The following is a 16,754-nucleotide window of genomic DNA, read 5'->3' on the forward strand; positions in this document are numbered from 1 at the left end:
TGTGTTACAATGAAACAAAGTGTTCATGATAACAGTGTGGTCTCTGAGTCCACTGTGCTGTTTCTAATCAAGTTTTTAAGATAATATCAGAGAGACGTGATGGTTTTGTAGAAATCAGCTTCCTTTTCCAATCGTTAATCACGATACTTGTTTTTTTTTCAGGTTGCTACTATTCATGTGGACCTCTTGGAGTACATGAAACAGCAAAAGTACGATACAACGCATTTACCTCATCCCGTCTCCAGATGACACAAGTTGCATTTAAGAGTCCGGATTGATTTGAATTAAATAGTAAGAGAGCGGGAACATGGGGGCTTCATCGTTTCACTGGATTGCCCTCCTTGTGGCCGTCCACACGATCCACTGCCAAACAGTTTGCAACAGACAAGCTTCACTTGAATGGCGGCATAAACGGCACACAATCCAAATGAACTGGACTCTCATAGGAAACATCTGTAGCAGCGTTTCTGAGTGTTGGGATTTTCACGGGGGAGAGGAGTCAACTGCGCGCCCTTTCAACTTCCCTCAGATATGTCCGCTTCAGCTGCAACATGGAGACAAACTGCTGATGTCTGCTGATGAAACGCTAAAGTCATATGGCATCAGACTCCTCAATGTGTCAGAAGACGACTTTGAAAGCTGCTCCACAAACGGACAGATAAAAGATCGGTTTCTTTTCCCGCACAATATGAATGAAAGTGAGCAAGTTGAGGCCAAGTGGCTCGTCCCGGGTCATCATTACTTCATCGCTCTGCATGAGGGAGACGTGCAGCTGTGCAAGCTTGGCTTAAGGCTCAATGTGTCTGTTAAAGCGCAACTTTGTCAGGCTTTTCCTCTGCTGCGACTTTGTTCGGGGAACGGTGTTTGTCAAACAGGACTCTCGGATGGTGCATACCACTGTCGATGCCACCACCACTACTCTGGGAGGTTCTGTGAAAAGTCTGATGCTTGTTTGGATAACCCTTGTGAAAACAAAGGAGTCTGTTTGAGCAATGGATCCGCAGATCCAAACCACAGAACATATAAATGTCTGTGTCCTCCGCATTTTACAGGTAAGGGCAAAACCCACTGATCCCATTTGTTGAACTCTCTCCTTAATCAAAAACATCTAAAAATTCACCACACTTAATGATATTTACCTCAGTTGTACAATCGCTTTAGATCTGATGTTATTTGATGTCATGAGTTATGTCTGCATGGAAGAACTCCACCTCCCCGGAGGAACCCATCATGTTTGTATGTTTTGTATAATCTGACTGATGCATTTGACCGAATTTTACTCTCAGATTAGTCGAGAGTAACTGAAAGAATATAAAAGTAACTTTACATTTAATGCAAGCTGCCTTCTCAATTATACATTTATTGGACACATTGAGTTAATGTTATGCAGCATAGACTCCGGCACTCACGTGTAATGCAAACAGAATTAATATTAAACCAGCTTGCATTCCAAATGACCTCTTTCTTAATCTCTTCACAGCCAGTGTGTACTCTCTTCAGCAATGTTAGCGATGATCTCTCCATTTTCATTTTTTCAATTAGAAATTCAAATAAATAACATCAGCTATAGTACATGCACACAAACTTCATAACCCAGGACAATTCTGTGTGTCTCTGTGTTGTACTCAGCTGAATTGCAATTTGTTTTAGGGGTCAACTGCTCTGAAGTCATTGGGAAAGAAACCTGTGACAGGATTTGTGGAAATGGGACATGCGTTCAAGTGTTGCCTGCCTCCTTCAAATGCATCTGTGACACAGGAGTCTCTGGTAAGCAGCTCTTATTTAGCTGGTTGTTGATATAATATGAATAAATTGTCTTGTCACCACAGTATGACAATGAAAACATCATCATGGAATGTCATTCTGCACTTCTGATCCCTAACAGGTGAATTATAGACAACTAATCAGTTTTCATGATGCTGTGTACTAAAGGCAGTGGGGAGGATTTTGCAGCATCCCATTTCCTCATGCACAACCATGTCATTTGCCTCCAAGGGGCAACTATCTTTGGAAAGGTCAAAGCTGAAAACTACAAAAGCCATATATCTTTTAAAGATCAGCATTTCCTTGTGGGCTTTAAACCTGATACCACTTGATATTATATTTGTCATCATAATATATGAAGCGGCCACTTCAGATCAAATACCTCATGTTACGACCGGTGACACGCGGCTGTAAAAAGCCAGGACTGAACTGCTGGCTAACTGAGCGTGTCGCGGTTGATAAAACAAAGGTTTACAGCGATCAATTAAAAGGGGATTTATTGCACATTGTTTCCGCTGAGCGTATTAAATCAGAACTTTGATACTGGTCAGCTTCTGTGAGCCCGATAGAAAAAAGCAGCCCAGTTGTTGAGTGAATGGTGCGTTAAATTTGTACTTTTTATCAATGTTTCTACCACAGGTATCAAAGTAATGGCACATGTATAAGAGCTGAGTTTCTCATCAGGAGGTAGAGGGGATTTAAGCCAAAACATGATCTTTTCCTGACCCTACCCTGACCTTAACCACAGCCTTGTCATAACAGAGAACTGAAGAAGTTAAGAAATGTAAAGTTTCTGTTCTTTCTAATTTCTACTAGAGTTTGTGACTCCCTGTGTGTTATGCTCTTGGTTTTGGTGGTCTGTTCATCTCATAATACCCACTTAAGCCAAGTCAGTGCTTAAGTATGCTAATGCCTCTCCCCATGAATCATTTATAAAAGGGAATCAGACACAATTGTAACATATTTTTCACTGGCAGAGAAATTGCGCCGTGTGATTTAGACGAGCTGCCGGAGGCTCGTGTTGGAGCGTCGGGTGGCACTCTTGATCTGGTGAGCTTGTTTATGAGACGTTTCAGCTTCACCCATTATTTAGGTAATGACTCTCATTTGCTCCAGTAACGTACAGTTAGGTTAATGGGTATCACACGCAAATGGGTTACAAGACCTGGATACTCCTCCGGTTGCCCTGGATATCACTGTCTGCTGTAAAACCAAGCCTGCAGTGAACTTTCTGGAGGAAAAACTGCAGGTGGCTCTTCACATTGATTCATTGTTTTGTTTGCAGCACAATTTGTCCTGGCAGCATTCTTGAAGTGTCATAGCTTTGCCTTTCCAGTCCAGCCCATGCTTTCAGCTTATTATTTTGGAGAAGTGGTTCCAAGGTTACTTCCAGTAGTGTCTGGCATCGGGTTCTGAGAGAGGAGATTAAGTCTATACAGTGAAAGAAGAAAGCAAAGTACAGAGAGGGAAGGGTAGTGTTAGATGTTTTAGAGAACTCTGAATTTATTGAACATTTAAAAGGGAAGATTACAGGATAGAACGTTATTGCTTTGCTTTCATGTTCCGGTATGTAGTGAATGCTAAATGTTGGGTGACCTGAATGCTGCATGTGTATAATCAGATAAAGGACGTGTATTACATTCAACAAAGAGTTTGTGCTTGTTGATTATCAAGGCAACACTGAATTACCAGATTGTCAAAGTAATCGCATTTGAATTTATTTTCCCTTGTTTATGTCTGACATAATTCTCTGAAATGTCACATTTTGTTTGGAATATTACACTCCCTCACCCTTGGATTTCTTCTTCTATGGCACTAAAACATATAGTACATGAATATCAAAGAACTCTATTAGCTTCAGCACTTTTTTGTTGATAAAGCAAGATGCATTTCTTGATAAAATGCCAGGAATAATTAGGACGAGCTGTCAGCGACGACTTAACAAAGCTGTGAAAATGACATTTTCTTGTCCAATGAATGACTGATATAATAAGACATTTGGTAAAACCAAAGGAAACAGTGGGCACTGTAAAAGTGTCCGCCCTCGCCTGACTCTGAATGGATAATTCATATAATTCACATCAGAAACAAATCGGTGAGTTACATTCACCCTTTGCCTTTGCAGATTTTGTCTAATTTGCTTTAATTGCTGTTGCTCTCTCAAGTAAGCGCACTCCACTGGGTGCTTTTGCATAGTCATGGTGTCCTGCTGTCGCATCAGCTTCTTGGGAGTTCTGTGGAGCTTGTGCTTCCTCTACCTCCCTGCTGCAGTTGCCTCATTAATCAACTGGAAGTTAGTGGCTGCTCCAGCGCTGGCTGCCCTCATAGGCCAAAGTCTATGCGCACAGAATAATGAGCCAAACTCATGGGACGTTTCAAATGAGATTTTCTTTTGATTTGACTCTCCTCTGCACTACCTCTAGGGTATTTGTTGCAAGGTATTACCATCTATATGGGACCATTTCCATTTGGTGTAAGGTGTTAATTGTTTTTGCAGTCTTCTTGGTAGCAATATAAAATTTCTGGAGTTTAATTTGCGCCATGTACAGTCATTACCCTTGTTAAGCTATTTAAAGAGATACCGACACGATTTATATTACATTGCTGCAGTTCATAATCTCTGCAATGATAAGGGTGTTTGAGGTGATTCAGTTGACATAAAACCAGCACAAATACAAATATATTATACCATGCATGACCTACACTAAAATGATCACATATTAGGAAATTCTCCCTTGAGGGCAGAGAGTGCTACAACCATTATCTCTGTCATAAATATACGCGGCAGATGGAAGTCTCCCTGAAAATACAGCAGTTTGTATTGGCGCAACTTTTAGTGGACCAGTTATGAAAACTCAATTTCTGGTGGGAAATGAGTTGAGGAAAAAGCAAGCCCTGAAGTTGTACACAGTAAGATTGATGCCCACAGAGGAGGCTATGAGGAGCCTCTGGGACATGAGCACTTGTATCAGCAGGGGGATTAAAGAAAATATGCAAAGAAAGAGTCACTGGAAAGATAAATGTGTAGGCACCTTGTGAAGAACACAAAAATGAAAACCCTCACCAGGGAATAACATCAAATTTTATTCACCTTGAACCTCCAGTGAATTCAGTCTAATTTTATCCTTTGCATACAATGTCACTACAGCGTTACCCTGTTCCTGGTTAAGCTGCTGGTGGCGAAAGTGTTGTGGTGCTGCAGTATTTAGAAAACTCTTGGCTACGACTGTACGACTGTTTATGAACCGGGCTGCAGCACGGACTACTTAGTTTACCGTTCAGTGAAAATCCTCCATGAAAATCATTTATACATCTTTATGACGTCTTTCTTTTATTCCTGTATTTGGCGCAGAGGCATCGACTTATTTTTGTCCTCATACGGGATCGAAGTACCAGACTTTCCAAGTTGGGAACTCTTGCATTATGTGTTATGTGTGCATATGAACTGAGTCATTTATTTTATTCCATATTCTAAACGACCAATATATAAACTGTTGTGTATTACAGTGCAGTGTGTAACAAAAGTAGTGAAGTGTAAAATGATTATAGAAATAATAATAATAACAAAATGGTGGAAGCAGCAATAATAATGGCTGCATTATTTTTAACCTGTAGTCATTTTAATAAAGCGATTGAATATTCTGCGCTCAGTGCTGCAAGCACAAAGATATTTAATATTGCAGTAAATACTAATAATGAATAAAAGTACGTACTTTGGGGAAACGTAGTATGTTGCTCTGCAGTCCTCAGCTGCTCAGCATTCAGAAAGGTCACTCAAAGTATTTAAACAGCATAAAAACAATGAAATTTGATCCAAAATCAGTTAAAATAGAATGAGATTAATACAATTAGATCAAATAAAATATAATACAAACAGATGAAAATAATGGCCCAGTTATAGTTATGGTATAGAACACCTATAGTGCAGAAATAAGTTGCCCTATGTCTAATAAATTAAATATAAGCTCATTAGAGAAAATTATAAGATAATCAGTTGGTTGCATCTTTGTGTTTGGTGTTCATCTGTCTAACATACACACTCATACTGTGTACTCCATATGCACCACTTATGTATTACTCATGTATTACTCATGCACCACTCATGTTCCATTATGGTATTGGCTTAAAAGACGGACACCAAACATAATGAAGCTGCTTTGCTCAGGAAAATATGCGACCAGTCACCAGGACAAAGGTAATGAACAGAAGCCACACCTTACTTTACTACGTTTCATTGTGTTCGCAGTGTTTACAGCGCCGTCGAACAGCTGACAATTCTGACTATGGTGCTGACCCAAATGCTCATTTATGCCACACAAGCCCTGACTTCATGGGATGGCAGCTGCAGACCAGACCAAGTCTCCTATGTTGTACAAGCACAAACTTTAATACACACACACACACACACACACACACACACAGCATGAAACCCAGCGCCCCGAGATGGAGGCAATTCTCTGAAGCAGGAAAAACACAAGAGCACTCACTCGGGTCCCTGTTTTTTAGCTGTGTGAGCAAACCATGCATTTTTAGGTGAACCAAACCAAACAGTTTATTTTTAGGTTTGTTAGCTGTTATTTGTTCACAACATTTGCCATGTTCTTCACTACAAGTTTGGTTTCCCTCAAGTGATTTGGGTAAAAATGAATAATGTTACTCTATCGGGCAGAACAACTCTGTGCATAACCGAGAACCACAGTAAATAATTTAGTCTTTTCCTGAGCTTGATATAACATTATTTCCTTGTGCTGAATCATTTTGGTGGTTTTTAATTATTTCCCACTTGCTTTGGTTTGTTTCTGAAATGGGCATTTCAGTTCTGCTCTACAGTATATCATCAATCAGAGGCCATTTCTGACAGCAGTGACACTATGTGTACTTAGTCTTGCCTTTTATAATGGCGAGAATATTTGTGTGCAAATGCTTAGTGACAAGAAGTGCTCCTGTGCATCCTCCCACCCTGTGTAATTATTGATAAAACGCATCAATCACGCATTCTTCCGTGGATTAAAAGTCATGTCAGTCAAGTCTTTTCAGGCATAAACTTGGTCAGATAAATTCCCTATCTGACTGAAGGTGCTGTCATTTTGTGCTGTTTATTTTGCAGGACCACCTTGTGAGAAGAGGAAAGCCCCCTGTGATCCAAATCCATGCAGAAATGGTGGTGTATGTGAGGAGAGCCCCGAAGGATTTGTTTGTCATTGCCCAGAAAGAATCGGCGGCCTCTACTGTGACTCCCGTATTGACTTCGATTGCATGTCGTATGCATGTCAGGAGGAGGAACAGATTTGCACTGCAGGGGAGCATGTGAGGACTTAATTTCCCTCATTTGTTTTATCTCAGTGGGACATAAACAAGGAATGGAACATGGATATTAATATAGTTTGTTTAAACAAGATCAAATGACTTCATTCTGAAGGCTGCAGCAGCAATTAATATTTCCTCCTGAAGATGAGCTATGGGTATGGAGTTCCTCTAGCATTTTGATTGAATGACCCAGTGCATACTTAAAGTGCCAGTTTGAAATGGCTCTCATCAAAAGATTTTTGTAATTGGATGCCTGCTGCAATTTTCACCTTTCACTGGAAATGCTATCGTGGTCATACATTTTGTAAAGGCAGTAGTGGTTCTAATGTTCTTGAGGATACACAGGAGAAAATGCAGTAATGGTCTAATTGTCTTTCTCTGACCTTTGTTTTGTTCATTACAGTTTTCCAAGTGCACTATACACATTTTCACAACCCACCTAAGAATACCAGAGTAGAGCACACTAAAAGGGACATTCATCACAATAATGCCTGATACTGCTGCAGCTTGACATAGATATTTTTCCAGAGGCATAATATGAAATTCAAATCTCTTTAACTGTGGATTCCTAGACCATTAGCATTCATTAGCCTCTTATGATTTCTAAAACTCATATTAGAACATATAAAACCTATTATTTACTTGCCTGCTTCCATTAGATTCTATATAATTATAGAGATCAGTAACAATAATATGAGCCAGTCAAGGCACAATTTTATCACTACATCGCTCTTTTATTGATAATGTTCCTGCAGTTGTGGATCCCATGCACCATTGTGTGATCTAACCCTGTTTTCCCAAGCTGAAAGATGACCTGGTTTGTTTCGCCTCTGTGTGCAGGCCTCTGAATGTGTCTGCGCAGATGGTAATGTGGTCCCAGCATGCAGGAGGCAGCAGAACCTGTGCAGCCCATCACCATGTCTCAACAATGCCACCTGTGTGTCCAGGGGAAATGATTATGTCTGCAGGTGAGACACATACAGGGATCTAATCGAGGCCACTCTCCCGGTCCCCTTTCTAGATGATTGGAGTGACTTGTGAATGTGTCTCCTACTGAGAGTTTTTTTTTCTTTTTCCATCCTTTTAATGTGATTAGGATTTACATTTGACTTAAAAGCTCTAGGGCTAATACATACCTACCTGGCAGAAACTCAAGCCTCATTGTTGGCTGGTGATATTCCATATTTTTCTCGTTGTCAACAAATCCCATGTAAAGACCCAAACCGACAATGAACTGATCCTACTTACTTAAGTCTTGTCTGTGTATCCAGAGCTTATTTCCCTGTGCTATAAACCTCCATTATTGTTCAAAAAGTATTACAAACAAATAAGCACTATTAAAAACATCAGTGAGCCACAGCGTTACAGTGGATAACTCATTTCCTTCAACATGGGAGCTGTATTATAGGAACTGCTGTATTTCTTATTATTGCATTATGTTAGTTTGAGTCAATCCTACAGTACATACACCCTCCTGCAGCTGTAAATACGGACTTGCACACTAAATGTACATTAATCCACAGCTGTAAATAGCTCCTGACAAAAATGCACTATTTACACATGTTTAAGTAACAGTTGCTAAATTCTTGTAGGAAGTTATGTGGCTTTTTAAGAAATGAAACGATGTACTGTGCAGGGTTTGGAAGTCAGAAAGTATTAACAAAGGAACTTTGGGGCAGCTGTGGCCTAGAGGTTGGAGAAGCGGCTTGTGACTGGAGGGTCGCCAGTTCGATTCCCCCCACCGGACTGGCAGAGAAACTCGGGTGTGGTGGAGTATTCACTCCCCCCTCCATTAGCCGGCTGATGTGCCCTTGAGCAAGGCATTTAACCCCGGGCGCCTGATGCGGCAGCATCTGATGTGTCTCACTGCATGTGCATGTGTGTGTTTCAGTAAATCATTGATGGGTGAAATGCAGAGACTAATTTCCCACTTTGGGATTACTAGAGTGAATAATAAAAAAAAAAAAACTGTTACTTTGTTAGTTCAGGGTTTGTTACTTTGTTAGTTCAGGGTTTTTTTAACACAAAAAGTGTCAAATATGCCATCTCAATCTTTTAAGTAGAAAAATAAATGATGTTGGTCAATTGTGTTGATAAAAAAAAAAAGGCAACAAAGCATTGCCAACCGTTGTATATAGTTATGACTCATCTCTAAACCAGCAAAGGTGGTGAAAAGCATCCAGAGTTGCCATTTAAACTGAGAGCAGTTTGCTTCACAAAGTCTCTCGGAGGAAACAGGCTTCTACTAAATCACAGTCTTCCTTTGATGCTCTTCAGGTACTTATTATCACACTGAAACCTGCTTTTAGCGCACACTAAAACTCCTGTTAGTGCTTCCGCAGCTGCTAGCCTTTGTCCATATCTTAACTATCCAAATCTATCCTGAAGCTGTACTGTCACACACACACACACACACACACACACGCACACACACACACACGCACTCACACACACACACACACACACACACACACACACACGTATGTATATATTCAAATATGGCTGTATGATATATTGTTAAGCAAACGCCTATGTGAAACACTGTTACACATAGGCGGACAAGATGGAAATGTTTTTTGGTGAGTCACTATTTGGATTCATATGAATATGTTTTCAGGTCTGCTGGGTTGATGAGAGGATATTCTGCCTTATATCCCATGTCTTTTAAATCAAGTTGGTAAATATCAGTCTTGCCAGATGGCAAGACTGATAAGTACTCAACACATTCGTTTGGTATTGGCTCCAAGTCTCTGTTATAAATGTGGAGATCTGATGTCGTGTGATGGCTCTATACTTAATAATGTGCCTACAGTACTTGCATGTTGCTGATTCTTCAGTTTTCCCATTATGACAGCTCTTTTACTTCAAGAAATTTGAATTAAACCAGAATGAAAAAATACAGTAAATGAAAATTATAGGAGATCTGTGTGATTTATAATGGAGCTGACTTTGTCCTGATGTGCTCCACCCATTTTGCAATGCAGGACATGAAAATTGGAAGAATCATTTGCACACGCAATCTCACCCACGTCTGTATCACAAACAGGCCATGTAGAAATTATAGCCCCACGTATCCTGCTAGAAAAAAAAAAAACATGGCTTATTAGTGCTCAAGGCTCAGGGTGAATTGATTCTGATGACACCGACCTCCTCTTAACAGATGTCTGAAAGGGTTCTCCGGGAAGAATTGTGAAGAAATAGTTGACTACTGCAGGCTCCTCAGTATCAAGTGCCTAAATGATGGATTGTGCATGAACATAATTGGCAGATATCAGGTAAGTAGTCAATGTTTCAGTCCTATAAGCCCACAAAATATGACTCGTGCTGCATCTTAATTACAGTATAAACACATGTGCAAGCACAGCTATGATACACATAATATATTTTTTGTTTCTGTGGTGAGATTTTTTTCAATTTTGTATAATTTGAGTTTAAGGCAAAAAACATGATAATAACAGCATTTCTTTTTATTTGCATGCAGTGCAAGAATTAGTCAGTATGTGTATGATATACTGTTTACAACACTGAAACAGCAACTGCTCTCACTTTGTGGACCAGAATATCTGTAAATCTGTTGGTTGCAAGATTTATGCATGTCTTTTATTTACATTTCAACATGAAATGCATTTCAAAGACTACGTAATAGCATTTCTTTTAATGATGCATTGATTCATAAAGATGTAAACACCAGTGTGCATATAGATGCTGAAGGCGTATTGAATGCATTTATTGGCTACTGCATGTCACAACATAAGAGGTCTTTCCATCTTTGGTCTCTAATGTTTTGTGCATGTGAAAACTTGTCATTAATTGAAATAAACAACAACGAAGGATGACAGAAGCATCAGGGGTAGAAGATGTTTATAGACAACAGTAATCCAATTCTAACTCATTAATCATTGTGAGTATGTGGAGGCATTGCTCAGACAGACGGGTTCTGGTCTAATTTGCCTCCCTATTGCTCAGTCTCCTCAAACGTCTGTATTTGTTATAACACCTGAGACTGCTCTGTAATGCCCCATAGCTCCTAATTATTCTCCATCAGTCTTGTTCCATTAGACCACTGAGAGTGTTCTTAATCTAAAATCCACTTTTAGACGCTCCGTGTAGGTGGGGGTCGGACGTAATCAAAAGTGCTGCTCACTGCAAATGGGCCATTTCTTCTTTGAATGTTTTTATTTTTATTCATGTTTTGATGTGGTTCTCCTCTGAGTGCGAGAAACCATTGGGTGGTTTGTTAACGGTAACTCGCTCATTTCAGCCCCTTTTGTCATGAAGATGCTCTTCACAGGCAGAACACAGCTAGAGGTCCCATAGAACTGATTTTACCTTTAAATGTACAGGGCAGACCTTATGGACAATAATTTGACTGTTTTTCTTTGGCTCTGCACTCCGACACATTGGATTTATAATGAAGACATGGCATCTTCCATGATGATCTTAGCATGTTGAAATTACACTCACGAAAATCAGTCCAAAGCATTTAGCAGCTTATGGCATCTATTGATTAAAAGTGTACCCATAAAAGAAAATTCTTATCATGCATTGTATTCACTGTATTCCATCACATTTAAGAATAATGATAATTTGTCTGCATCTTATTAATTAAATGCTTGCACATTGCATTCTCCCGTCACATGTGCAGCCTACACCAACACCACTGGACTGATTACATTACTGGAGGCAATATATTCTATATTTTTGAGGATTTTTAAATTAACCAGCAGATGGTAGCCTTAAGTAAAGTACACAGTTTATAACTTTAACATCTGCTGCTAGTTTTTGCTAGCTTGCTGTTACCATGCTGGATGTAGCTTCGTTGAGCATGCTGATTAAGGAGTTTTAATTAATGTGTTTCCATTCAGTCTTGATAAATGAGGCAGCTCATTTAATTAAAGTTCAATTCAACTAAATTGTAGATTTTTTTTAAATATTAGAGAGGTTTTCAATTATGTTTGCTTATGATTCGTTAAAAGGTTTGTTTCTATCTGCATGTGACACAATAAATACAAGCTGAGTAAATAGCCCCTATAGCTCCATTTTATGCCTGTTATTTCCCACGCATCCCTCTTCATTCTCATGGAAAACCTTGAATATTCCCATCTTTTTTCAGCCCTAAACCCACAGACCACGCTGTCAGCAGTTGAAGAAGACATGATCTCGGATCTAGCAAACTCTGTGAAGATGATCTGATTTATTTAAATTATTTTTTTAGTACTGCAAGAACAATAAACTCCACTCACCTCCATCATATTGAGGTAGAAATTTCACAGGAGAATATCTGAAAACCTGAGCAAATTAAACTACATCTGTGTGGGTACCTATCAGTTGAGGTAGGTGAGAAAGCGGGGCTTTTTGTAATTTGGGTGAACTGATCCTTTTATTTGAGGGTGTTTACAGCCACATCCCATGAAAAGTGCAAATTATTTTCATTTGTATTCATGCTCCCCAAGGATAAAATAAGACGTGATTCCTATGCTGATATAAAATGGTGGTGAATGCCACCCAACGCCCTTAAAACTGAAAGTCATTGTTTTAAATAAAAAACACTGCACTGTGGTAAAAAAAAACAATGAAAAACACATTATATTGTTGCTCTAATACATATTCCTCTGCGTAATAAACTTTGTTGGTATGGGCTGATGAGTTCATGTATTGTACCCTGATCTCACAAATATTATGCTGTTTTCCTGCAGTGTGTTTGTGCCCCAGGATGGTTTGGAGAGTTTTGTCAATATGTAGGCGATGCCTGCCTGATAAAACCAAACCGCTGTTTGAATGGAGCCACATGCATTACAACAAGTCAGCCATCATCTCCCCCACAGTACACCTGCAAATGCCCCCTCGGCTTCACAGGTGAGATATCTTTGCTTTGTTATCTGTTTTTGCCCCCTTCCATCTGTCTGTCCGTTGGCAGGATATCTTGAAATACAGATCGATTTGTACAAACCCTTTTGGGAAGGTTGATCATGGGGCAAGGAATGACTGATTGATGTTTGGGGAAAATCTGACGTGGACAGGTATAGCTTGACAGTTACACGCTGTTGGCACAGGCGTGTTCTTTCATGACATTTGTAGACGTTGTTTTTTAAACATCCCGGAAATGCAATGCGTGCACAATCCTATGACCATATGAGGCAGACGTGCAATACAGTAGTGAAGGCAGTCATTTTCTGGATATTTTACTCCTTTCAGACAGTGACTGTGCAGTCTGATGCACGACATTTGACACAGAGATCTCATGCTGAGAGCAATCCATAAATTATGAATGTTTCCTTTCAGCCTTTTGTTGGCATTTTAAGGCAGATGGCATAAAAATGTCTTAAAACTTAAACAGGTCAGGAGATGTATTCTATCATAAGTGCATAATTTCGATCATGCTAAAGTAAATATACAGTATTTATGCTGTGGTCACAGCAGATATTGGTTTCTGATTGGCTGGCAGGTGTCCGCTATGAATTTATGTCATATAAAAAAGCTTTGCAAAGGCGTTCTTCTCTATGCACAGCTTTCAGAAAAGAGGAGGAGGAGATCTTGCAGATAGTGGTGGATTATATGGATCTTAACCAACCTCAAGCATACCAAAATCTAATCTAATCTAATGTTACCCAAGCACTGACAAACTCCATCAAAACAGTCTTGGAAAGAACACCACACAGTGACGCCTGTACTTCTTACTTTTTAGTATTTTTACACGTCAGGTAATCTCATTGAGCATTATTCGTTAAATAACAGAAAAAAAATCCTACAATATGACTCATACTGTTATTATTATTACTATTATTACCAACAAATTCACTGGTAAAATTAACTGTGGATTAAATTGACCACAAACAGGCTTTAAGGCTGCAATAAGACTTTTTGACCAATAGGAGCAGAGAAAAGCGTCAGTTGGTCTGGCTAACACATTAGCTAACACATTAGCCATACCAGCTCAAGCAGGAAGTTTTGACGTATCCAACAGAGCAACAGTTACAAACTGGTGAATGTAAGTTAATTATAGGGGTGTTAGCTGTAGTTGTTCCACCAACAACTTCTGAGAAAACCATTTGTCTATTTTGGTTTCAAGAGCACTCTTTTACTTCAGAATGCCTCCATTTCATCCTGGGCAGGTAAGCTAATGTTAGCTTATCATTAGCTTGTGTTAGCTCCTGTATTTGGGGCAGCTGCTTTTATTATTCAGCACTGCTTTTGTTTTGACAATCCAGCTAACCAGTGGGCTGTAAGTGTTAGCAGTATTATAATGAGTTGTTCATTTTCAATGTTAGTGTTAGCTTTAATCTGCAGTCATTTGATTTAATGTTTAGCTAAATGAAAATGTCCCTATATAGAGCTTTAACAAATGCTGATAATTTGATATGAAACAGAGTTTTCAAGCATACATTTATCATTGATTTTATATATCCATATAGCTGACATGAAGTAAAGTTGGACTGTCTGTCGCTGGGTAACACAGTAGGCTAGTACCTGAAAGCAGTTTATCTGTGCAGAGGGGGTCACATTTGGGTTCTTTCAAAGACCTCTGATACTGTACACTGATTGCGCACGGGTCAGCAGGGCAACATAATGAGAGTAGAGGCCATTCTTTAACACAGTTTAAAGTTCATGTTTGCAAGCATCCGCTCTGATTAATGTCTCACAAGGCTGTATCACAGCCAGCTCACTGGCTGCTGCTCCATAATTGACCTCTGACCTCTGACCACCCTGAGGAGGTGGACAGGGAAAAACAAACTCCCTACAGGGATCATTACATTTTTTATTATTAGTGGTATCAGTAGTTGCTGCTTTCCAGCATAAGCAACCTTAAGAGACTGTACCTGATGCAAAACACTTTTTTTTTTTTGATTTGTATAAATCCAAACAGAAAAGCACTAAAAGTAGCATTTATAACATTGGACATAACTGAATGTCTTTGATGTGGAGATGAATTGAAAAATGACTATTTCAGACCAGAAATCTGTAGTTGGCTTGTGATTTATAAATCACAAGCAAACCACACATTTTAAGCAAAGGCCAGCTCTCTTTGATGAAGTGATTTTTTTTTTTTAACCTTGAAGCTTATTTACCAGTAGCCTTGCCTACTTGACATTTCTAAGGCCTGCTGCTGACTGCATTTAATCCAAGTACTCTGGCAAACTGCTTCCTAATTAGCTGCCAGCTCGGAACATGGCCGAAAGTTGTTAAGCTATCAATGACAACTGTTCTAAAAACACAAGGGAACAAGGCAGATACACAAAAACAAAAAGAGTTACTACAGAGTATGATTTATGATGATTTAAGGGGAAAAAAGGGTAAAATGGAACCCTTTTCATTTACTATGCTTCAAAAATATTGAATAAATTCATAGAAGCACACAAAATAAGGTGTCATTTTCATAAGTCTGTCATAGCTTCAAGAGCTCCCTGGCTGGAAACCACACAGTGATATTTTAGTAATGACAAGAACAGTTGATTTTGTCTCTAGCAGAGACTCTATAGGAGAGTCATTAGCATAATACAATATGTAAACATTTCTATGTAGACTTTGCTACATTTTCTATTCTAGACATCATCTGCTGAAAAAAACACTGACAGTGTGCAACAACATAGATTGTGATCCTTGCTGAGCTTTGTGTGTTCCTTATAGGTGCCATGATGGTATAGCTCAGTATTGACAGTATGGAACAACACAGATCCTTGCTGAACATTGTATGCTGCATGCTTTATACTGTAGGGGTTATGATGGTGTAGCAGGGTATTGTTCTACTCTTGTTGCTTAAACAACCAGTGAATGTGATTTTTTTTATATATATATATCCTTCCCCAGTGCACTCTGGTTTTGGCCTATAGCGTATTTCCCAATCTAGCTTTAAGTCCTGACACACTCACCTGTCAGTCAGATAAGCCCTTACATAGCACTACATGAACACATTTTTTTTTTCCCTGTGTTCAAAGCTGAAATCTGTTGCCACTTCAGTAATGGAAAATTGTCTCTTACGCCATGGCAGGTCTTAGTGACTGATAGAATTCATCATTTTCTGGCATCTTGGGATTTTTGCTTTGGAATTCCGAGCCATGCAGCGTAGAAAGGCCAATTTAATTTCAGGCTTTGCCCAGAAACCCCACTCTATCATAGATCATAACTCAGGATACATTACTCAAGCTGCGGCAGTCACGTTTCATTTTTGAGAGCTTTATTTTTCATAGAACAGCAACTGTTGTCATGTACATTGCATGGTCTCAGTCGTATTCATTTCTATTTTTAATTGTGTGAATGTTAATAATATAACACATGAAAACACATGCAGTTAAATGCAAGTTTAGAATCCACCAAACATTTGTAATTCTTCACCTGAAATCGTCTGAGAGGTCTTTGCATTTAAACCTTTATCTGGCAGGTAAGAGTTTATTGGCTTTAAGGAACCTGCAGCTAAATAATGATTGTGCACAAGAGCAAGAAGTGTTTTGCTAAAATTCAATAAAAGAACCTTCAGTTGATATTGACCTTTAGCATCATTGTTTTTTTATATATATTTGATCATTTCTAGACCTTTAACACATTGCAGCACACACATTGAATGAATGCATCTTAAAGTGCCATATTTCATGTAATTAAAGATAGCTAAAAAGCTCAAATACTACATAATTGATTTTATGCACAGTCATAAATGAGCGTGGGCGTTTCGCAGATTTTAGTAGGACAAA

At 39.1% G+C, this 16,754-nt stretch overlaps 1 protein-coding gene across 1 annotated transcript in view; it reads left to right on the forward strand.

The window, feature by feature from the left end:
• The first annotated feature begins 307 nt into the window (after positions 1-307).
• eys (eyes shut homolog) overlaps positions 308-16,754 on the forward strand; it is a 144,009-nt gene continuing 127,562 nt past the window's right edge. The window contains exons 1-6 of the mRNA XM_041947814.1: positions 308-1,052; positions 1,651-1,767; positions 6,872-7,071; positions 7,912-8,039; positions 10,232-10,346; positions 12,768-12,927. Coding sequence (XP_041803748.1) covers positions 308-1,052; positions 1,651-1,767; positions 6,872-7,071; positions 7,912-8,039; positions 10,232-10,346; positions 12,768-12,927 — 1,465 coding nt within the window. The remainder of the gene's footprint in view (positions 1,053-1,650; positions 1,768-6,871; positions 7,072-7,911; positions 8,040-10,231; positions 10,347-12,767; positions 12,928-16,754) is intronic.

This window comes from Chelmon rostratus, chromosome 11 (assembly GCF_017976325.1).
Source record: "Chelmon rostratus isolate fCheRos1 chromosome 11, fCheRos1.pri, whole genome shotgun sequence".
Lineage (NCBI taxonomy): Eukaryota > Metazoa > Chordata > Actinopteri > Chaetodontiformes > Chaetodontidae > Chelmon > Chelmon rostratus.